This window comes from Carassius auratus, chromosome 43 (assembly GCF_003368295.1).
Source record: "Carassius auratus strain Wakin chromosome 43, ASM336829v1, whole genome shotgun sequence".
Taxonomy (NCBI): domain Eukaryota; kingdom Metazoa; phylum Chordata; class Actinopteri; order Cypriniformes; family Cyprinidae; genus Carassius; species Carassius auratus.
This window is the reverse complement of record NC_039285.1, coordinates 2,094,273-2,118,043: the sequence shown is the minus strand read 5'-3', so window position 1 is coordinate 2,118,043 and position 23,771 is coordinate 2,094,273. Positions and strand designations below refer to the sequence as shown.

The 23,771-nt window shown below is 36.9% G+C and overlaps 2 protein-coding genes across 5 annotated transcripts in view; one reads left to right on the top strand and one right to left on the bottom strand.

Annotated features, from left to right (window-relative positions):
* Nucleotides 1-19,154, bottom strand: part of LOC113061416 (E3 ubiquitin-protein ligase NEDD4-like) — a 33,993-nt gene extending 14,839 nt beyond the window's left edge. For 2 of the 4 annotated variants that reach the window (XM_026230504.1, XM_026230505.1), the window contains exons 1-8: nt 18,894-19,154; nt 18,047-18,120; nt 16,725-16,803; nt 16,602-16,640; nt 13,812-13,865; nt 1,988-2,038; nt 500-561; nt 122-224 (exon numbers count right to left, since the gene is read on the bottom strand). In XM_026230504.1, coding sequence (XP_026086289.1) covers nt 122-224; nt 500-561; nt 1,988-2,038; nt 13,812-13,865; nt 16,602-16,640; nt 16,725-16,803; nt 18,047-18,120; nt 18,894-18,944 — 513 coding nt within the window. In that variant the 5' untranslated portion in view covers nt 18,945-19,154. Of the gene's footprint in view, nt 1-121; nt 225-499; nt 562-1,987; nt 2,039-9,000; nt 10,289-13,811; nt 13,866-16,601; nt 16,641-16,724; nt 16,804-18,046; nt 18,121-18,893 lie in introns of those variants that run through there. The other 2 variants (XM_026230502.1, XM_026230503.1) reach the window with 1 other exon arrangement.
* A 1,826-nt stretch (nt 19,155-20,980) lies between these two features.
* Nucleotides 20,981-23,762, top strand: sdr42e1 (short chain dehydrogenase/reductase family 42E, member 1). The gene is made up of 3 exons (XM_026230501.1): nt 20,981-21,074; nt 21,361-21,453; nt 22,389-23,762. Exons 2-3 carry the CDS (start codon nt 21,389-21,391, stop codon nt 23,485-23,487), a joined length of 1,164 nt encoding a protein of 387 aa, XP_026086286.1. The 5' UTR covers nt 20,981-21,074; nt 21,361-21,388; the 3' UTR covers nt 23,488-23,762.
* Nucleotides 23,763-23,771: the final 9 nt, after the last annotated feature.

Here is a 23,771-nt window from a genome sequence, read left to right as displayed (position 1 = left end):
TGTATCATGCACCCTACTGCAACCTTAACACTTTCTGGTTGTTTTAAGCAACATTCTGTCATTCTAAAATGAAAATGTTGTGTTTGTCACCAAAGCTTGTGTTTGTGTGCATCGTTCTTACATCCAGACTCCCGTTCTGTTCGGCTGGCTCATCCTCCATGTCGTTGTTTTTGGGCAGATAAGTCATCTTCAGTCGCAGATGACCTTTCACCCTCGACTTGTGACTGTATCGAAAGAGTTCAGACAAACACATCAACAGAAGACCTACCTCAAATTACCAGAAAAACATCGTTTTACACATAAAACTCCACTGAAGTGTATCAGAAGTGTTGACATATACATATTTGAAATGTAAACGGTTCACAGTTACGTGACGTCGTAGTAGGTCAAAGGGCTTCTCACAACAACAACAAAAGAGTTAAGTCAGTGAGCATCAGGTTAAAAACCATCATGTTTAGGGAACAAAGCAGGTATCCAGACAGTAAAATCTCCAGCTAACCTTCTCGGGTGCAACAGGAAGTCCTTGAATGTGTACGGCCTTTCATTGTTAGGATGTTCTGTCTGTGGATATAAAAAAAGTTCAAAATAAATGCATATACATATGTGTATTGCCTAAAAAGAATTGCCATTTTATATATATATATATATATATATATATATATATATATATATATATATATATATATATATATATATATATATATATATATATATATACACACATATATATACATACACACACACACACACACACATATATACACACACATTAATGTAGCATTTATTTAAAAAAATACATATTTATATGTATTTTTAAATTTATGTCAATGGTTACTATATATGTGTTAATTATGCATTTATTATTAATTTTGCATTTACATTTTCTGTCATATACTGTACAGTGCCACAAGCATTAACAGCAGTGTCAACTCAGTTCTAGAGTTAATCTCTCATTATTTGCATGTGCTTTTAAATGTTTCATTTGCATGCTGGCCTGTCAAACATCGCCTGATTATTGAACTAAGTTATCTTTTGCGCTAATACTGTCAAAAGTATTACATGTAGACTCAATGTGTAAACAGTTGAGAGAAAAACATATGCATGCCTGTATATTAGATGCATGCGGGTCTTAAAGGGACAGTAGGCCTATTAAACACTCAGCCTACTGTCATTGCTGTCAAGGGATAGAGCTCCCTAAAATTTCATTTCTGTCATTATTTACTCACTGTCACGTTACCCCAAACCTGTATTAATTTATTTCTTGTGGTGAACACAACATAAGATATTTTGAAGAATGTGGGTAACCAAACAGTTGCTGGTCCACATTGAATTTGATAGTAGCAAAAAATACTCTGGAAGTCACTGTGGACCAGCAACTGTTTGGTTTTCCACGTTCCTCAAAATAGCATTTATGTTCAGAAGAAGAAAGAAACTCATTCGGGTAAATGGTGGAATAAAAATAAAACACTATGACAGAATTGATAGACAGCTTTCAGAATTTTTTATTTTTGGGGGAACTATTCCTGTAATAAAACAACAAAACACAAAGAGAGAAATCACACTGCTCTTGACTGAAGAAATTGAATACAGTTGCTTAAGGAACTATAGTTTTATTTTTATATTTGTTCAGTCAATTTCTTGAATACTCCTTCAGTTTGTTTTAATTGTATGTCTAGTTGTAATGTGTATTTTTGTCATTCTTTTATCTTTGGAACTTAGTTTGGCTGTAATGCTCAGACAACTTGCAAAATAGTAAATCCAACATGACAAAGAATTGTGATAAAATTTATTTTCTCCATTTCACCCATCCCTAGGTGCAACTGTGCTCCTCCAAAACCAGGTCAATTTTACAACACTATGTTTGTGTATCTGAAATGTCTCTGAAGACATATTTTTAGAAGGTCCAACTCATAACACCTACATTAATGACGATACAAATCAGCAGCTTCAACAAAACACACTAAATATAATGATGAGAAACACTCACAGGGATCTGGTGCAGAGGAACATCCACTTGTCCGAGAAAGTCATCCCTCGTCTGCAGAAAATCAAGAAAACACAGAACACACCTGTCAGAGATTCGGTCACAGAAACAACTGGACATAACACATGAAAAATAAACAAAAAAAATTAACAAAAACTATTATACTGAGCTTGTCTGACATCAATCGCAATAAGAGATAAACCGATACTATATTTCTCATCCGATAGCCGATTATTCAGAGTGATATCTGCTGCAACAGATACAGTTTAGGTCTCTCATGGGAAAAAAAAACTCTCCCAACTAATGCTGTAAACTATATAGGAGTCCTATTATTTGGTACATAATATAGAGTAGTATATATTACATTCTTTTGAGTCTCAATACCACATTTATAATGTGAATTAAACATTTTTTTTACAGGTTTTGTCAGAAGTAACAAACCACAAATCTCTTGGTGATTATTGGATGAGAGGTATGTAAAAAAATGTTAAGTGAAGGGAAACCTGTGGATCTGGCAACCCTTGCTTGAACTACAGCTAACCTGCGATAAAGGCGCTGCGTTAATGCATTATTATTGATTTAATTTGGATAGCCCTGAAGTGACATGTTTTTCCATCCCCTTTCGATTAACAGAACATAGTCAACCCTGATCATCTGCTGTTTTTAAATAATCGGGCCGATTATTAGCCGATAAATCGGTGCCAATCTTAAAGGGTTTATCTGCTCACAGCATGCAGGATTCTGAAACCATCACTCTTCTTACATCTTACATCAAAAAACAAACAAAAACACTTCTTGAGAGTCCAAAAGCATTAAAAGCATGACAGAGTCAATTATAGATGCCTCTATAATTCAACTTATGAAAGCAAAAAAATCTCTCTGCATAGCCTTTTGTTCTTTATATTCATAAGATACGATATGGTTAAGTAACATGATACATGCAAGCATGCCACACTTTCCTGAATGTTAGTGAGGGCGCCATCATAAATAAGATATCATTTTTATACAACAGATCAAAAAACTAAAAGTTAATATTAAACAAGTTATATTTCAGTCACAATATTGTCTGCTTTTTTCTATTTTGCCAACGAAAATAGCCTTATCAGAACATTTGCATGTCTCAGGGTTTCGTTCCTGAATGGATCTGTTTTTGAACTAATCATTGAAGTCAATGACTCAACAATCCATTCATCAAGATTCCACTTGCACATTGAATCAGCTGCTTTAAACCAATCGTTTGAATAAATGATTCAATGAATCACTCATTTAAAACAGGGACCTGTCTCCACCTACTAGTGGTTTTAGTGTCATATTCATTTATCCATGAAAAAACTAAACCAGTCAAGGTACCAGCATAAAAATGCACAAAATGTTTTTAATATCGTTAACGAAAAATCCCACGAAAATAATAAAAAAAATGTTTTCAATAATCACAGACCCATACAACACCCTAATTTGAACACTGCTTCATATCAAAGCAGACCTTCATAACACACACAGACAGACACACACACACACACACACACACACACACACACACAGGGGTTCATCTACTGCAAATCACTGTAAGTGAATTCTAACACTTGAATCAGACATAAAGCTCAGTGTGTAATGTGAATCTGAGTCTGTACAGTGAGCTCATTGTTTCCAGAGATATAAATAGATGTGTTATATATAAACAAAGTTTAATAAAAGGTAGACTTCCCCGTGGTCTATCCCTCAGACTGTGAGCGAGGAGCACAAATAGAGTGAAGGTAAAAGTAGCCTGCGAGAGAGGGAAAACAAAGGGAACGAGAAAGAGAGAGAGTTTGTTTTCGTAACAAAATCATTCCCTTCCTCAAACCTTTTCCAGCTGCTGCTGTTTATTTCAACGGCTGGCTTCCATGAAGCCTTTTAAATACATTTTAAACCACGTTTTATACACACACTGTCATTACGCTAACCGAAACAATATGACAATTTAAACACACGTCACCTAAATAAGGCGTAAATGCCTTCAGTGTTCAGAAAGCTGTCAGATGTATCGTTTTATGGTAGTAAGGGCAGAACAAAATAACGATTGACCTTGTGCTAAAACGTGTCCAATGTATTAGTCCCTTGCAAATGACTTACTCGTTATCAAATAGTCATTTAGGATTTTACAGCACTTATAAAGCCATGATGATGACTAAAACACACATCTTCCCTCGTTCTTAAGACCAGCATCACATATTCCTGTTTGTTCTGTATTCGGGTCAAACCACAGAGCGGTTCTGCCACTCCGCCGGGCACCAGATCTCAGGTATTAACCCCCTAACTGTCACCGTCCCACCTGTGGGACGCTTGGCACTCTTTTTTGTTGTTGTCTTTTTCTCTATAAAATCTTTTAGTAATAATCATAAATCATGTATCATTTGAAAGCTTAGAAGCCCAAGATTCATCCTGTGGAAACCATTTTGAAATCGGACATTGCTTTACCATGGAAATGGTACTTTAAAATCTAATGGCGGTCTCCTCCCAATTAGTGGGCAGGGCCAAGTGTCATAAAACAAAATGCATTACGGTCTTCTAGAACCAAACTTTTTTATAATTTTGGCAACAAACATATCATCGGAAAGGTCCGAGTCTCAGGATTTCATATTTGGTGGTTATTTTAAGATAGAAGTAAAATTCACAGAGAAATCCAGAGAAAAAATCATTATGCAAAATTCAAAATAGTTTTGATGACTCCCAGTGGCTGTGTGTGGTATGACGCCCTAAATAAAATCTCACAGGAACCTACATTTTTTTCATATCAACTTCAAATTTATAACATAACTTATTTAGACACAAGGCTTTAATTTTATACCAATTTTAGAGTAAAACCTGGTATGTAAAATATTTATAAATGAAATAAATGAAAATCAAATCAAATTAATATAGCGCATATTATTTATAGTACATTTAAACTTCTATAAACTTTTGATACTCAATGTTTTTGAAAAAAATCTGCTAATTTTCTTCTTTAAAAAGAGACCAACCTTATGTTTATATTCCAAAGTGTTCATAAATTACAGCAATTTTAGTTTGGATAGTGCACTTTATTAAAAAAAATGGGGGGTGACAGTTAAGGAGTTAAACTAGATACGAAAAACAAATTACTGCATGATTACAGTGTTTTATAAAAACGCATAATTCATTTGTATATTAAATCATTTTTTAATGGCTTTGAAACTGTATTTTATTTGTGTGTGAATTTACATACAGTATATATGTAATAAACAAAATAAATAAGCAGTAATAGTACTGCAGTATATTATAGTATAGCACAATACAGAATTGCCAGAATGCTGGCATAGTTTGCAAGAGTATAATATAGCAGGTATACTACCGTAAACATGTTAGCGAGGCAAAACTGGAAAAATGTTGTCCAACTATCTGCATACAATCAGCCCCGTTTGCCCCAGTAATGAGAAGGAAAACGTTAAATGATGCCAAACGTTTGAAGAAACTTAATAAAGGAGGCTCAAAGTGAACCATTTTCTGCTACAAGTGGAGCGTGACTGTCGATTAACCTCTGCAAAACACCTGACAAACATTTCCTCACGTTCACATTGAACAAAGATTGTGCTCATTTTTGACCTTTCCGGAGACGTTTCATGTCAAACTGAAAGGACAGAGTTTGTTGTCCATCCAGTGGCCTCATAAAAAAACACTGTATGCAGAAAACCCTGCACAATATAAGCAAATGAATCCCAGTCGTTCAAGACTTTCAAGCATAATAATCCAAAACATCAGTTTTGATTTGCAGGTATGACAATGGCTGTAAAGATTTAATTTTAAAATATTAAGTTAACATTAAAGGGCATTCACAACTCTCTTTATTTCCATAAATGTGATGCATTTTGCATTGAAATATTAAATGTGACTAAAATGACACAGCCATTTGCAATATATTAACCAGAATTAAATTGCTGCATGACTATTAAAAAATTAATATACATTGTAGAAGGGCTGAATTACTTACAACAGCAGCCTAATTGCATTTCAATGAAAGATTATGAAGATTTATTTCTAAATGCAATGTAGTGAGTTGCGCACAAAAGATCAGGAACGAGTACAAAGTCACAATCAAGCAGCTTTTACAGAGAGAGATCTAATTATTTTCAAGTGCTGCGCTGTTGACTGATAAGAGCTAATCAAGCACAGAAAGCACTGTGGAAAAACACAACACATTATTCACACACCAACAAACCCCCCGGCACTCGTACACACACACACACACACACACACACACACACACATCTGACAGCTCTTTAGGAGCGCTGCTGAGTGCATTGACCTTTGGCAGAGGTCACACAGTAAAGTGTTTATCATTCCCGTCTGCGTGCGCAAGGTGTGACAGTGTCCTTATGCGGGAAACTGTAAAAACTGTGATCTACAGTTAGACCTGAGCCCCAATCTGGACTTGCTCTACACATGTCTACAGCAGAAAAGACTGTTCAGTCTGGACCTGGAGACAGGATTAAAAACAGCTTTCTGAACAATCAATACTTTATCCTTCAAGTCCGTTTAAACCAGTGGTTCTGAACCAGGGAATCACACGATGACGAAGAAATAGACAAAGAAAAATTTAGCTAAAAACGAAAATGCAATCCGTAACATCATATTTCTTAATTTATTTAGTTCCAAAATAAATAAATAAATAATTATTATTATTATTATTTTCTTTTTTTTAAGAGTCAGGGTAGGTTACTGAAAAACCTGGATATATGAAAAAAGACAAGGAATGTATTAAAATCTGAAAAAAAAAAATGTAAATTACATTAAAAATAAAAAAAATCAAATATTGCTGAGAAATTGCTATTAGTAAACAATTTATATAATAATAACAGACATTTTAATTATTTTAACTAGTTTACTATAGGTAACTATTTCACTTATAATTATAATGTATAATTATTTTTATATAGTGCCACACCTAGTGGATATCTAGACCTAGAAAAGTTAAAGAAATGTTTTAAAACTTAAAAAGTAATAAATATTTAAATATTAGAATTTTACATCAGGTACAAAAGCTAGGAAATTGCTATTAATCAGTAAAATAAACAAACAAATCTATATATTTGTTCGGGAAATACAAAGTTAATTATTTTAACTATTTTAATAAATGAAATTGGTTTACTTTAAGTATTTAAATAATTTTTATTAGTGCTGTCAAATGATTCAATGCATCCAAAATAAAAGTTTTTGTTTACATAATATATGTGTGTCTGTGTATATTTTTTATGTACACACGTATACACACACACACACATTTACATTTTTTAAATATATACACACAAGTTTGTTTGTGTATTTATATATACCTAATAAATATACACAGTGTTTTCAGTTTATACACATTTATAATATTTTAAGACGTTGCCATGAGTTGAATGTCTCATGTGTACAGTAGATACAATCTGTCTGTTGAATCTAAAGCAGCTCATAACATAAACACACCGACTCAAATTACTTTCAGAGGTTCCCAGATCCTTTGGCCCCAGCACAAGCTCTGTTTCTGTGGAAAACTGATCCCAGGTATAATCCTGGACCATCATTTTGTTACACAAGATCCATGATAACTTACTTTAGTGCAGAATATTGCATGCAACTATGGAGTGAATGATATCATATTGTATTGTCTTGCTGTAGCTACCCAAAGTAGAAGAACTATAAGTGTATGAACATCACAAATGGGATGCACAGACAACCAGTAGATTGAAATTACAGCCCTGAATTTAGATTACTGTAGATTACATAATTAAAGGTAACAGCGCTGGTAATTGCTTGCGTGACCTGTTTCTAACACACTGTAAAATCAAAAGCAAAGAGAATGAGTGAAAATGAAATCAGTGCAGTGAGCGAGACACCTGATGCTCTGAAAACATACCAACAGCTAAGTAGGCACCCGCTGGGCAGCGAACATGTTATCCTTTACTGCAAAGGAATCACATTATTTGGCCCCCGTCTCCCTGACTCTCTTCTTCTCCCCCATCAGCTGGCCTTTGGCCCAACAGCTGATGGACAGCCATGTGCAGCCCCTGCATATCATGCTGAATCCTGAGAGCTGGCCGGCGTGGTACTCGGCCAGACTAACTGGAGTCAAGCAGAAAGCTGTGTATTTATAGCCTTAGGGCTGGGAAGGCTTAGGCACCGCGGTCTATAATTATTCCAGAGGTAAATACATACAGTGATCCCTCAGTGTGAAAACAAATTAATAAAAACTGGAAAAGCCTCTAAAATGTGACGTGCATGCAACTGGTTTAGCCACAATGCATTTTTAAAGTGCATGTCTATAAGTCTAAATGGGAAAGATCCTAGAGGTAAATTAATTCGGTTATCACTCAAAATCAAAGTATTTACAAATGAATAAAAACTGAAAAAAAAAAAACTCTAAAATGTGAGATGCATGCATGCAACTAGCTTATCTACTTTGCATTTTTAAAGTGCTTGTGTATAAGCCAATCTGCCTAAATAGAAATGATCCCTAAGGTAAATGCAGTGTTCATTGTGATTTGTGTAAAAATAAAATGCATAATAAAAAAAGCCTCTAAAGTAAGACATGCATGTAACTGGTTTAACTACGATGCATTTGTAAAATGCTTGTCTATAAGCCCACCTGCCTAAAGGGATTTTTGCATATATGAGTAACACAAAAATATAAATTATAGACAGTAATTAATTGAATTATTTCATAATCCCAAACCCATGCTAAAATTATGCATATCTGCAGATCTTTAAACTTTAAAAGGAAAGCATTGCATGCAGGATCAACATCCTGAATAATTATGGTACATATTTGCTCAGTCACTAAAAAATGTTCAAACATCTCAACTATTCAGGGACAAGAAAGCTATTCATTGGGAACATACACAGCTTTACAAATACATTTTAATGCAATTCCAGGGCGAAACATTATTTGCATTAAATTTGCAAGCTTAAAAGTGCAAGATAAAACCGAGTTAATGAACGTGCATTCTAATTTTTTACTTCTAATAGATGGAGAATCTTACTGTAGCATTTCTCTCCGTGCAGGTTGCAGCATGATGCGTTTCGTTGTTAATGCCATTGTTCTGCAGAGTGTTTGATGTTCTTGCACCTGTGCCGTGAGAAACACGGATGTGTACGTGCGGAGTGCCGTTTTTGGTGTCCACATCTGCAGCATTTGAAACGTGACAAGAAATCTCAGCGTTCGCATAGGGTACCTCCAAAGAAATACTCCTCTGAAGAGTGCGATGCGACCCTTTTCTTGAGGATTTATCCAAATTACCGCAAGTCGGAAAAGTGTCATGTCTTCTTTCCGTCGACGAAGCCCTTCCACTTGGGAGCATGCAGGATGAGGTGCTCCGGAAAAGCTTCGCTTTCTGGGGCTCTGTGACGTTGTTGGTTTGTGGGCCCTTGAGGGGTTGGGAAGTGTCAATGTTAAACTTTGTTTTGGCCGAACTTCCTTTCCCTGAGGGAAGAGGTCGCTGGTTTGCAAAGTGCAATAAAACGCTGGAGTGTCTTTCCGTTCGCTCTGGTCCAGGCGGTTGTTCTGGTGGTACACTGAAATGCACTATGGGTTTGGCATCCCTGTTTTCTGACGACGTACTGGTTTTGGACAGCCGCAGACCATTAACTGCAGTGGCAACGGATCCCTTGGCCGTGTCATCGTGCAATGCATCAATGCTGGACAGCTGCATCTGATGAGAGGTCTGAAAGGAACTTCGTGCAGATGGAGGCAGAGGAGGAATCATTGGAGATGCTACCGGACTGACGGGGGACGCGGGCGGCGTGGTGCATGGGCTCTGCGGGAAAATCACTAAGGACGAGCAGCGCCGCAAAGGTACCCTCGCCTTCCGCCGAGAGATCGGCTTGCGATCCGGGACGTCCGCTTCGAATATGCTGTTGCTGCTGCAGTAACCAGCATCGCTCGTGGTGCTGCTGCTGCAGGAACCTCCATCTCCGTTTCCGCTCTCGCAGCTGGCGAGCTCTCCGTCTCCTCCACAAGGCTGCAAGGAGATCTGCAGCATGCTTTTCCTGCTCCCATTCACCTTAGGGATGAATACGGTGGAGTTCCGCTGTAAATTACTGTACTCTGGTGACAAGGGTGGCAAAGCCAGAGCCAGCTGTCCTGGAGTCACCTTCATGCGGAGGGAACTCTGCACCAGGCCCTCGCTGGAGCTACGGCCGGCATTTGTGAGCCCACTTTCCTCTGCATGACCGCTGCAAGTATCCGACAGCGGATCAGTGTTGCTTCTCCGTGAAGCAAAATGCAGTCGCAGTTGTCGTGCCATGAAGTCAGGCTTTCCAGGGATCCGGTGGGACGCAGGACATCGCAAGCCCAAAACAAACAAGTGGAAAACAAGCAGCAAAAAGCAACTGCTCCTGGTCCCGTTCTGCGATTCCAACCATTAGTGGTTGCACATTGCAAAAATAGCAGCAGTGACACGCGGCATTCCTCCCGAAGCTCCTCTGAAGCTAAGAACTATGACAAGTCAAACACACCATGATTAACAGCTCTAGTCCTCGGAAGGATACCGGCGAATTGAGAGATCTGCAAAGAAAACCCTATGCCAGTCCTCTGTAGTCCCTCCGTTGTGCCTTCTGTAGATTGCAAGTGATGATTAAGGCACGTGTTCCTATCCCTCCCCCAGCTGTTGGTCTCCCCAGTGCAAAAAACAACAATCTGCGTGAATGCCAGGATGGAGGAGGAACAGCTCGCCCCTGTTCTAGCCAACCTCGACTCTGCCACCTCCTTCTACAGCAGTAGCAGCCCAGTGTCTAAAGTTTCTTGTAAAGCAGCACCCCTGCTAATATTTTTACCCCAACTGGATAGAGTTACAGGAAATAAAGAGGAACAAGGTTTGGCATCATTTAAAGCTTTCTCGACATCATTCACATACAGTGCTTTGGAGATATGTAGAGAACAGGGTGTTACGAAGTGAGCATTTGGCTTATTTCTGCACTTCCAGCCATGCATGCGTTAAATGCATGATAGCTTCATCTACAAATTTGAAAGCAGCAGAGGGAATCGAGCCTGTTTGTTCCTAAAGAGTGCCTCCAAATCGAATACTGAGCTTGTTGTGCCAGCTCACATATGGAGGACATGTGCCACATCACATCATGTGTCATCTGATACCCGAATATATTTAAGACCATGCTTCTGTCAAAGAGAAATGCCATCTCATCAATCAGGGGTAATTGCAGTAACCACAGTGCACTGGACCAGTACAGGGAATCATCTTGGTTAAATGAATAAAAAATAAATATAAGTCAGCCTGAATCAAGGATTTTTGCATTTTGTGGACTTGGAAATTAACAGTGTTAGGAAAAAAAGAATGGGGCAATTGCATGCATTTCAAATTGTAATGCAATAGAAGTGAGACTGAATCAGGGATTTCTGCATCTCATGCACTTGGAAATGAACAAAGTTTTAGGATTTTGGAATGCAAAAAAAAAAAAAGATTAAGGGGAATTGCACAGATTTCAAATCCCAATGCAATAGAAGTTAGACAGAATCAGGGATTTCTGCATTTTGTGCACTTGGAAATAATGTTTTAGGATTTTGGAATTCTAAAACAAAAACTAAGTTAATTGCGTGCATTTCAAATTAAAAATGAAGTGAGATTGACCATAGAAGAAACAACAAGTAGACATGTGCCGGTATTCGGTAATGCCATATATCACGGTAATGAATATGCATGATATTGTTATCGTTGGCACTTCTACATACTGTGTATAATTATATATTTACAAATTATTCATAATTTGGAATGCATTTTAAGAATAGTATTCCCATCATCTGGTCAAAATGCACAACACAGCTGTATGCTGCCATGAGTAGCACACGGAGGAACACGTGAGAGAAGCGCTGAATGAAAACACATTCACTCTCTGACAGCAGATGGCGCTAAACTGCAGAAAATGCAGCCCTTACCTTGGAAACCCCATAAATAAAGCAGCTGTGCTACTTTCTAAAACATATTTAAATCATTTTAAATAGACATTCAGATTGTTGTATTCTATGGTGTTCATTACAGAGCCAAATACTTAATTTTAAACTTTTTAAAAATTTACTTTCAAACTTTTTATTTTATTTTAATCTGGACAACAACATGCTCTAGATTTAGTTTGAAAGTGTTTTGATTCTTTACTATCAATTCACACTTTACATTAGGGCTTCATTAGTTAACAGTTCTTCTGAACATTCATTAATCTTAGGTATTCCAATATTTAATAACATGTTGTTAAAATCTAAAGTTGCAACTGTGTTATTTAATGAGCTAACATGAACAAAGATTAAGTATTTAAGTATTTTTTAACAAAGATTAATAACTTCTGTAGCAAATGTAGCTATTGCTCATTGTGTAAAGTGATACCTGTTGGCCTTTTTAGTTCTTTTGCACTTTAATCTGTGTGCAATGTTTAACTTTATATATCTTTCTGTATTTAAATGTTCATTTATTTTCGTTCTTATAAAAAAAAAGTTATTTACCCTGTTATACTGTATTATGACCAAACTACATTCCAATACCGTGATAATACCGTTTACCGTGATAATAGCATGAGCAATTAATCACAACAGGAAAATGTTGATACTGACATATCCCTAGTCACAAGCCTACAAATGTTTTCCACAAAAAGAGATCTGATTTGTCATACTTTCTGTGAGTTACCACATTCCTCAGGAGACAGAAATAGCATGCATGCTTGGCTCATGCCAGCGAACACATTCTAGCAATGACATACCAGTTTTTCTTACACCCAGTAACTGGGTTAACCTATCTGTCACATGCAGGAGGGCGACTGCGGTTTGTTGTCTTTTCAAGAGTTGCTGTTCTTACTTGAACACTGGGTCTTTTATGCAAGCGTTTGTTTAACCTTCCTCATTATTCAGGGAGGAGCGTAGAGCGTGTGACGGAGAGAACACAGTCACGCCTCATTCACTTTTATGTGTTTTTTAGAGCAGTTACTTTTCATGTTTAACAACACCCAAAGGTAAATTTCAGTTCCATGACCTGAGCTTTAAGGTGGCTACCGGCAAAAAGGCATCTCTGTTCATTCATTAAACATTGACACCCAGCTGAATTTACAGACCGGAACCCAACACTAACAAGCTGAATATATTTGAGACTGCTGAACCGTGTAAGAGTTCATTACCATCTAACACGTCTACCATTGTAAAGCCAAACAAGCAGACCTGCCTCGATCTGATGCTACTAGTTAAGTCAATATTTCTTTATCAGGAAACTCAAAAAAAGCAGATTGCAATGCCATTTGGGATGCAGAAATTATACGTAACGCTAATTTTGATACTTCAATAGCAAACCGGACAAAGAATGTATTTCACAACCTAAAAAAAAAATTTTCAGCAGAGGATGCATTGAAATAAAGACATTTAAAAATGTTGCAAAAATGTATATTTCAAATAAATGCTGGTCTTTTGGACTACCGGTATTTCATTAAAAAATTATCACTGTTTCCACAAAAATATGAAGCAGAGCAATGTTTTCAATGTTTCTTGAGCAGTAAATCATCATATTTTCATGATTTCTGAAGATCATGTGACACTGGAGACTGGAGGATGATGCTGAAAATACAGCTGTGCATCACAGAAATAAAATACTATTTAAAATATATTAAAATAGAATTAAAAAGCTTTGAATTACTTTTTTTTTTTTTTTTTTTTTTTTTATAAATGCAGCCTTGGTGAGCAGAAGAGACTTCTTTAAAAAAAACCTTTAAAAAATCTTACTGACTCTAAACATTTGAACAGTAATGTAAAAACATCTCTAACTAATTTGTCTGACATCACAGTAAATAAATGCATTCATGTACATACCAAACGATTTTCATCAAACACTTCCAGCAGAAGACGATGTTTCCTAGGATGCACCTGTGGCAGATTAAAAAAAGACAAGTAGAATAAGTGAATATATACATTAATGTTCATAAAAGGACTTTTCGCATACCTAAAATAAAAGATGTCTCACTACAAGACAGAGAGTCTGTTCTTCCTCAATTCATAACCTTTGACTTTAGGCTTGTAAATGGTCAGTGAGTTTCATTTAGCATTTCATGAAGTCCCCGTGTTGGTATTTGGACCAGCGGTCAGTAACACATATAAGTCTGAATCTGGTTGATTCATGCACTAAATATCAGATACAGTAGACACTTTTATGCATGAAAAAAAAAAAATCGACAGAATATATTTTTCACAAATATACAGCATGGAACAAAAGTTTAAAACCACACTTCCAGGTGCACTGGTTTTGTGCACCTGGAAATAACAATGGTTTTGATATTATTCACACAAAAAACAGGCATGTAAAACAAATAAGAAATACTTCAGATTCTGCACTATTTCTAAGTCACTTTTCACACAAACACAAAAACACTGACCATGTGACTCGTTGAAACTTAAGATGCACTTTTTTTTGAACATCTCATATCATGAGTTAAACTACTTTTCTAAGAATATATGTGTGTTTAATCTTCAGTATGCTTGAAATGAATTATTGACGAGTCTTTGTAACATCTTTAAGGGTTTTTCTCAAGCCACTGCTGTTTCCAGAGATCTGAACATGCAGCTCTCTGTCCTTACTGAGAAACTGAGCGATGTCTACAGAAGAGCGATATGCACACTGCGTCAGTAAATGCGTCACATAACAGCAGGGAAAGTGGACAGAGTGTAAGAGGCACTCCTCATCTCAAACACACCCTGTAACTCAACCCCTGACCTCTGACCCCAGAACACGTGACTGCACCGCTCTCTTTAGGGTCACATTTTTTCATCAGCTATTAGAGAAAAATGTTATTTAAAAACATAAAATTCATTGTTTTCCATCTGTTATTTTTCTTGATTATTACTGAGAAGCTGCTTTAAAAAAAACTGTATTATATCAGCGTTGTACAATAAAACTGATTTGCTCTAAAACAAGTAAAGCTGCCCTCATCATACTATATGATGAAGTACAATTATACATAATCAGATTAAATTATTAAAATCACTGTTTTGTACATAAACTTCTCAAAAGCAACAAAAACAAGAAGCTCTTCTGTACACATCTTCAGAATCCAATGCATTTCCCTGAAATTTCTTTCGGGGGAATTATACAAAATGAATCACTCTATAACCCTATCAGACCTCAGTTTAGGCTAAATGTGGGGCATGACTGAATTCAGCTGACTTGTTTCACACATTTTATCAATAGACTATTAGTGGCTATATAGACTATACTAGTGGCTATAGAAAAGAATCACCTCCTTTAAAATAATCACATTTTGTTGCTTCGCAGGCTGAAATGAAGACAAACACAGTTTGTGTTTTATCTAGCTGTATTTACTCAGTGCACCATCCAAGTGGAAGATTAAACACATGTCAGAAAAATAAAAATAAAACAGAATCACTGAGTTGGAAGAGGGATCAGCTCACTTGTGTTGTCAGTATTTCGTTGAACCACCTTCTGCTTTAATTACAGTTTTTAGTCTGTTGGGATTTGTCTCTACTAACTTTGTAATATTTGCCTGCTCTTCTTTTCAGTTGCACTACCAAGGACTGAGATGCTCCAGGAAAGCTTTGAAAGTTTGTGTGCAACTGAGAAGGTGATCAGCTTCAGCTGATTGAGTTTACGGGTCATTTTTAGGAGGGCGGTGATCCTTTTTTCAACTCAGTGATTCTCTTTTTGTTTTGTTTTTCTCTGACATGCATGTGATTTATCTTTCACTTGGATGTCATACAATAAATACAGCTGAATAAAACACAAACTGATTATTTTCTGTACCTACTGTATATACACAACTCTCCTGTTCAGTGATTTAAAAAAAAAAAGCACTGCATGAACTTTGACTGTACATCTGTACATTATCATCTGTTTCGTTTTTTGGCTGTTCACAGAAACATTACTCCATTACGGTCCATTAATATAAAATGCAAAAAAGGTTTTATAAAACACTTGAACTTTGAAACAGGCTCTCAATGCTGAAATATGAGCAGGCCGTATTGTATAACGTTTTCTATTATTACCAAACTAAATATTAGTTCGCAAGAACACAGTACTGGAATCACAAACAGTATCTAAATGTGAGAAGGAAGAACAGAGAGATCAGCAAAGTAGGAAAGTATTTTTTTTTTTATATCAGCATAGAGGCAGTATTACTATAAAATGTAGTTTTCGTTTTTAATAATACATAATAATTTTTCATTTAACTAAATGTATGGAAATTCTCTTTATACTGAATTGCGTATTGTATTCCTCATTTCTACATTGCTTTGGAAAAAAGCATCAGCTAAATTTTTTTTTTTTTTTTTTCCTGAAATATTTACTTTAGGTCTCCCTGAGATTTTAAAGTAACATTTCAATAATGTAACAACACATTTGCATGTTGCAGTTTTTTTTCTCATCTTTTTTCAGTCATTTATTTATTATTATTATTTAAGATAATATATTTATTTTAATATTACACTTTTCTGATTTAATAAATTTTTAGCATTTCATCAACCCTCGAACCCCAGTTTCAGAAATTCTGTCTGGTGCTGCTGAAAAATTGAGATGCCATTTCTTGACAGCTTTTATAAGATTCACAAAGATGCTCCATCCAGCTGAAAGAAACATGATCTCTGTTCACTTACTCTAAAGAAGAATTCCTCATTCCACTTCGGATCCAATGTCTAAAACAAAGACAGAGAAATGTTAAGCAACTCTTAATCGAATGTCAAAATCCTGCAGTAAAGAGTCTGCACACACACACACACCTTTTTAATGGTTTTGGTCTGTAGACTGGTGATTTCTCCATTGATGGGGTCATAGAGAGAGATTCTTGTGTACGGATCACTGCGGATGAAAGGAAAACAAACAAATATTACACACAAGCACACATGATCTTTGAGTCATACAGGAAGTTTTACTAAATATTTTAGTAGTGCGCTCAGGTTTTCCATTGTTAATCGCAAGACGTGATCAACAACTAATGTTCTGATTAGCAGTCATGTGATTAAAGATTTCTTTACATACCATTACAAGTATTCATAACTATCAAGCAAATCCATTCACCAACTTAACCTAAATGCAACTTCTGGGGGAAGCAGTGCACAATCCCTTCAACTGTTTTCACTGAATATCTTGCCCGAGCAAGTATTACAGTGAGGGAGAGATGATATCGCTCAGCACAGATATTGATTGCATTCCTAGAGCTGTGTGTTATTTAGGTCAAAGTGAGCACGGCTGATCTGTTCGTACCCTCAAGGACGGCTGCTAACACTGCCATCTACTGTAAACACCTGACCAGCACCCCTCAAAGTGAACCGGGAAACAACCGAGAGGTTTCCATCAGACTACTGTTCACTCCAGACTATGCATTACATTAATACTTTATCATGTGGCTGCTTATAAATACAATTTATCTGCAAAATACTGCATATGCATTGTATTATATCTATCTTTCAATCTATCTATAACCCAATGCATGCATTGTATAAATGCATTGTATTATAAAAAAAAACTAGATTACATAAATGGTAAATACATAACTATTAAGACAATCATTAACAGTCAAAATGTAACTGCAAGTGCAATCCATCGTACTTCTGAAATGTAAAACAGAATAAAAACAAGGCGAGACATGGTTGAATGTGACTGAACAAACGAGTACAACAGAAAGCAAATCTCATGCTGACTTCATTATTGGTTTTCTCCCAAATGTTGTTATTTTTCAAAGAAGATCTAGCTTAAACGGAGGAGTAATAAACATCACGGCGCAGCTCATGAATCCACAGGAAGGCTGAAATGCAAGTAACAATTATTATTTTCACAGCATCTTTTTAGAAACAGATAACGGTTTAAACGGAAGCTTGATTATGCGGGATACAAACGATTTCGTGTTTTCATAACAAACTAACGGCACGTGAAGATGTGAATGTGATGCTGGTGGACTCAGCCATGCCAAATGTCCTTAAAATGTGCTGTACACTAGCTGACTTTTTGTGATCCACCCAAAATGTGACACAGCCTGACCATTATATCGGTCGACCTTTATGTTATAGTGTCATTTTCATGATGCAATATCTGCAATACTGACCTGGCTCCCAAAATGTCCTTCTTAGCCAAACCAATTCCACCAATGACTTTCACCCTTAAGATTCGGGATTCATCCTGAAGGAAAGCAGAAATATTACATAAGCAAGAATAAACACCAAGAATTAAACTGCCTGTAGATGACTGCACATGGATTTCCTACTGAAACAGGAAGTTGATACAGTGTGCTCTGACCCATAAGTGGGAGGGGCATCCTTACTTCAGAGAGCATTTGATTGACCAAAAATGTGTATTAATGCAAGATGACGTAATCAATATTTGTGGTATATTTTCCTGGAAGACATTTCAAATTGCCGACCTACTTCTTCCAAAAAAATAGACCTAAATATTGACTACATCATCTCGCATTAACACACATGTTGCCCAAATATGTACGTGAGCATATAGCATAGACTCTCACTAAATGTCTTTAAGACATGTTTATTGATTATATCCCAAAACGTGTGTCACATATGATGGAAACACATTCAAAAGAGCTATGAACAACAAATATAATACATTATAAACGCCATATGTGATCGATAGGATGTGTTTATGGCGTCATAAGGTACAGAAGTCGTTACGCAATACTCCACTTAAGTCACAAGACAACAATGGCAGTATCGCCAAAACAAACACATACTTTCTTAATCGCAAGCGAACATGGTTATGGGACAGTTATAGGTGCAATAAATTGTTACATTTATCATGGCACAAAGTGGAGCAGAGCTACTAGTAACCCAACCTCACATCTCACGCGAGCTGAGGCAGCCAACTCCTGTTTATGAAGTTTCATAGAATTGCTATGACTGATATAACACTTCACATGATATATCAGCCGAGTTCATTACCTCCTCCGTCTGAAGTCCTCGAACCTCCGGGATGAACGAGGCCGTGTTCATGTTCCGTGCCAGGATGCCAACCAGCGTCGATATGATCCACCGAAAGATGCGAATAAACCCGTCAAAGAGCAGCTCACGCTTTGACGGAAATCGCTTCCTCGGGATATGACACGAACAAAGAGGCGTTAGCTTGTCAAATGCATAGTGGAAACTGAAACTACCGCGATGGACATCCTCTCATCCACTTCCTCGACACGCGCCCACGGCGTCGCTCACGCCCACTTTGACCAGACCACGCCCACTGATGATTATATAGCTCAGTAATCACGCCCACTTTTTCAAATCACTATATGAAACCTTCGAATAACAAACAGGCATTGTCATTATTCCATTGTTAAACGCATTAACAGCATATCATAAACACAAGAACAATAACAATACAAAAATAAAATAAACGGTTTGCATTCAAATTCTAAAATCATTTTTTAATTTGCCTCAAAACAAGGAGAAACTTTAACAAATCTAAACTTAGCCTATGCATATAATACTTGGCTACATAATATCAACATATTATTACACAGAAATTCATTAAAACAGAGGGTGAATTCGGGTGATCTGGGACACCTTAGATCCAGTATAATATATATACCCCCACACACACACACACACAAATAAGTTGTATACATATCTAGAATACAAATACAATTATTTTATTTGTATGGTGCTTTTCACAATACACATTTCAGTACAGCTTTACAGAAAATGCATGTTTCTTTGTTACAAATAAAAAAGTAATGCCCATATGCCACAGAATTTGTACAGTTCCCGGATGATACCAATCATATAAGTAGATTATGACTGTATTTAAGCAGAAATGATTAACACCATTAAAGCAATCATTACAAGAATCTTACATAATAGATAATTAAATTGTCTTATGCCACTGATATTTTTATTTTTTATTTTTTTGTTAAGTTGTTGTACGAAGCGTTAATGATAATGTTCTTCTGCTTACTTCCCATAAGTGTGAAGTATAATAACTGATGTAACAGAGAAGAAAAGAACGGGGAAAGGTACCACTTGTTACATATAATAAAAAATACACAAGTAATTGCATATTACACAGATATGTTATGTATGCATTTGTTTAAGTTTGTATTAGAAAGCAAGGAAGGCAATGTTTAAGCCTTATACATAAGAGTCTCAGTTTATTAACATGCTCTGCTGTGTATTAACATCAGTGTCACACACTCTTCCTTTAATCACCAACTTGACATGAGAAATAGTCTGTGCCAAAATGACACACAGAGTTATTAAAGCATTGCTGTAGGAATATGACTCATAACAGGTATTGTTCAGGATGCTGAGTGTGATGTTATTTGAAGGACAATTTCTCCAGAAAGCTGCAAGTCACAATCGGCACTAACAAACAGTGTGTTTTAAACAGCACACACATTACTATTTTTAATCATTTTGAAATATGTATCTTGTTTCTGAAGCCAGCACTTATTTGATCAACTGTAATATTGTTGAAATAATAGTTTTCTATTTTAACATACTTCAAAATTGTATTTGTTGCTTTGATGAAAGCTCATTGTTGGAAACAGTTGTTCTGCTTATTTTATTTTTATTTTGGGGGGGGGGGGGGCTGTGATACTATTAAGGATTTATTAATTAATAAAAAGTTATTTTTTCAGATTTCTGTACCTGTAAAAAAAAATCATAATGCTTTTAAAAAATTGGTGATATTGTGTTTGGCATGTATAAAGTATGGTGAATATAGGCTTTTTAGGCCTAATACATATGTGCAAGATTATCAAATTCAAGCAAAAAAAAAAAACTTTTGGACAGCAGGATAAATGACTGTTAATCATAATTTTCAGGCAACAACACAAAAAAATAGACTACACTACACTAGAATTAACGATATTTGGTGTGTATTACCAAGGGAACACTATTATAAACCACAGTGTAGAAAACGCTGTTTATAAACTCAAAAGCTGCGTTTATTGTTATCTCTTCCTAATCGACGTCGGACGAGTTCCTTTTAAGCCAATCACAGCGAGGCACAGCTGACTCTTATCCAATGAAAACGCTTGACTTCATCGTCCCGCCCATTCACGCGTTTCCTAGGAAGTGCACTGCACGCTTTGACGCTACACACACACACACACACGATTGATTGTAGAGGTATGTGTTCAGTTTAAATGAATGCAGTGTAATGTTACCCGTTTCACAGTACACATAAGATGTTTTTTGCGCATACTTTCTTAAATCTCGGAGAGCGTGTGTTTATTTTATATGCTCGTATGGATGTTACACTGCACAGTAATTTAAGAAAGTGATTTGTACATTGTGTTCTGCTCTGTTCTGATTTGACATGCCAGCTCGTTTATTTCTACAGTCTGCATGAACATCAAACATAATTTGTTTGTAGCATAATCTGACTTTCATAATCATTTATTTCCACCTGCAGATTCCTCTCTCCCTGCTTCTTTAACACTATGGAAGTCGACAGAACAGGCAGGACCTTCCTCATAACCGGGGGAGGAGGATATTTTGGATTCCGGTAAGTTTACGATTTACAATCTTTCAGTGATCTTTTCTTATTATTTTCCACCAGTCATAGTATATGGGATATATACCTACACGCACCACTAGATGGCGCCACATACTATATTCTAGAACAACACAACAGTTTGAAACCGTTCAGTGTTGATACAATTTAGTTCAGTAGTGGGAATGTTGCACAGTTCAGACGTTTTAAAGCTATGGAGCAGCTCTAAAGAATTACAAACATTTTGTGTGTAATATATATTTAAATGTTATATATAGTGGGGTCCAAAAGTCTGCAATTAATTGGTAAAAAGTTGAGTTGACATTTACAATTGCTTTAATTTTACTTTTTTTTTTTCATTATGCTAAAACTTACATTTCCCCCACTGTATAATTAAAGGAATAGTTCACCCAAAAAATTTCAATTGTTGTAATTTACTCACCCCCTGGAGAAACATTGCTTCACATCACTTGCTAATCAATGGATGCTCTGCAGTGAATGGGTGCCGTCAGAATGAGAGTCCAAACAGCTGATGAAAGCATCACAATAATCCAGTCCATCAGTTAACAACATCAGAAATGAAAAGCTGCGTGTTTTTTAGAAACAATACCACCATTGAGATATTTTTAACCCATTGCTTCCAGCTAAAACGTCCATAATCCATAATAATGCTTCCTCCAGTGATCTAGTCGTCTGGTCTGAATCAGGAGAGAAATATGCACAGATCAAACACTGTTTACAAGCCAATACAGCTCTAGAGTGCTGTGGATTATTGTGATGTTTTTATCAACTGTTCGGACTCTCATTCTGACGGCACCCATTCACTGCAGATCAAGTGATGCAATGCTACATTTCTCCAAATCTGAATGAGTAACAAACTCCTCTGCATAACCATTAATTTTTGGGTGAACTATAACTTTAAAGCTTTATCCTGATTTCTCTTTCAGTCTCGCTTGTGCTCTCCTTAAAACCTCCTCGAGCGTTGTGCTGTTTGACGTGAGACCACCGAGCCAAGAGTTGCCCGAGGGGGTCATATTCATGCGGGCAGATATCCGTGACTACACGCAGGTAGAGAAAGCAGTTCGGGGTGTGAACTGCGTGTTCCACATCGCCTCCTACGGGATGTCGGGACGGGAGCAGCTCAATCGGAAACTCATCGAAGAAGTGAACGTACAGGGGACGGAGAACATCCTCAGGGCTTGCGTGGCACACGCAGTCCCTCGTTTGGTCTACACGAGCACATACAACGTAGTGTTTGGAGGTCAGGAGATTAAGGACGGCGATGAGAGTCTCCCTTACTTGCCCTTGCACCTGCATCCGGACCACTACTCCAGGACTAAGTCTATAGCCGAGATGCATGTGTTAAAAGCAAACGGTTCGCCTTTGAGTAACAATGCAGGGGTGCTACAAACATGCGCCCTGCGTCCAGCCGGTATATACGGCCCTGGTGAGGAAAGACACTTGCCTAGGATAGTTAGTTATATTGAGAACGGGATCTTTAGGTTTGTTTACGGGGATCCTGATAGTCTGGTGGAGTTTGTTCATGTGGATAATCTAGTGTCCGCACACATGTTAGCTGCCCAGGCCTTAACTGAAAAGAGTCAGCATCGTGCCGCCGGTCAGCCCTATTTTATCTCCGACGGAAGGCCTGTTAACAACTTTGAGTTTTTTAGGCCTCTGGTGGAGGGTCTGGGATACTCGTTCCCCACGCTTCGCCTGCCCATATCGCTTATTTACCTCTTTGCCTTTCTGACCGAGATGGTTCATCATGTCGTGGGGCGGATTTACAACTTCCAGCCCCTTCTGACCCGTACTGAGGTCTACAAGACGGGCGTCACACACTATTTCAGTATGCGTAAGGCACGGGAAGAGCTGGGATACGAGCCTAAACTATATGACCTGGAAGATGTTGTGCAATGGTTTCGAGGCAGAGGTCATGGGAAGAAGCGCAGCCAGTCATCAGTTAAGAAACTAATTTTAGATGTAGTTTTGGTGGTTGCGTTTGCAGCAGTGGTGCTCTCCTGCCTTCCGGTTGTGGGACAGTGAAATGTGCAAGGGCTCTCATTTCTGTGCCTCGTGTGAGGTTTATACCAACCTGATTTGATCATTTTTAAAACATATGTTCATATTAATGCACATGAGGGATGCTATGTTGAAAAATCTTGTAGAGAGGCACAAATAAGTTGATAAATGTTTTATTTTATATCCACTCTTGTCCTTAAAGAGTTTTTTGATAATCATATTTTGTGGACTTTAAACAACAATAATAACAATATATATTAATACAAATAAAATAAAACAATGTTTTTTTTTTTGTTGTTGTTGTGGGT

What these genes read in the sequence shown, in the direction of transcription:
- sdr42e1 (XM_026230501.1), top strand. Translation starts at nt 21,389, where the DNA reads ATGGAAGTCGACAGAACAGGCAGGACCTTCCTCATAACCGGGGGAGGA. An exon ending in GGAGGATATTTTGGATTCCG is followed by an intron (nt 21,454 to 22,388) that starts GTAAGTTTACGA and finishes TTTCTCTTTCAG; the next exon opens with TCTCGCTTGTGCTCTCCTTA.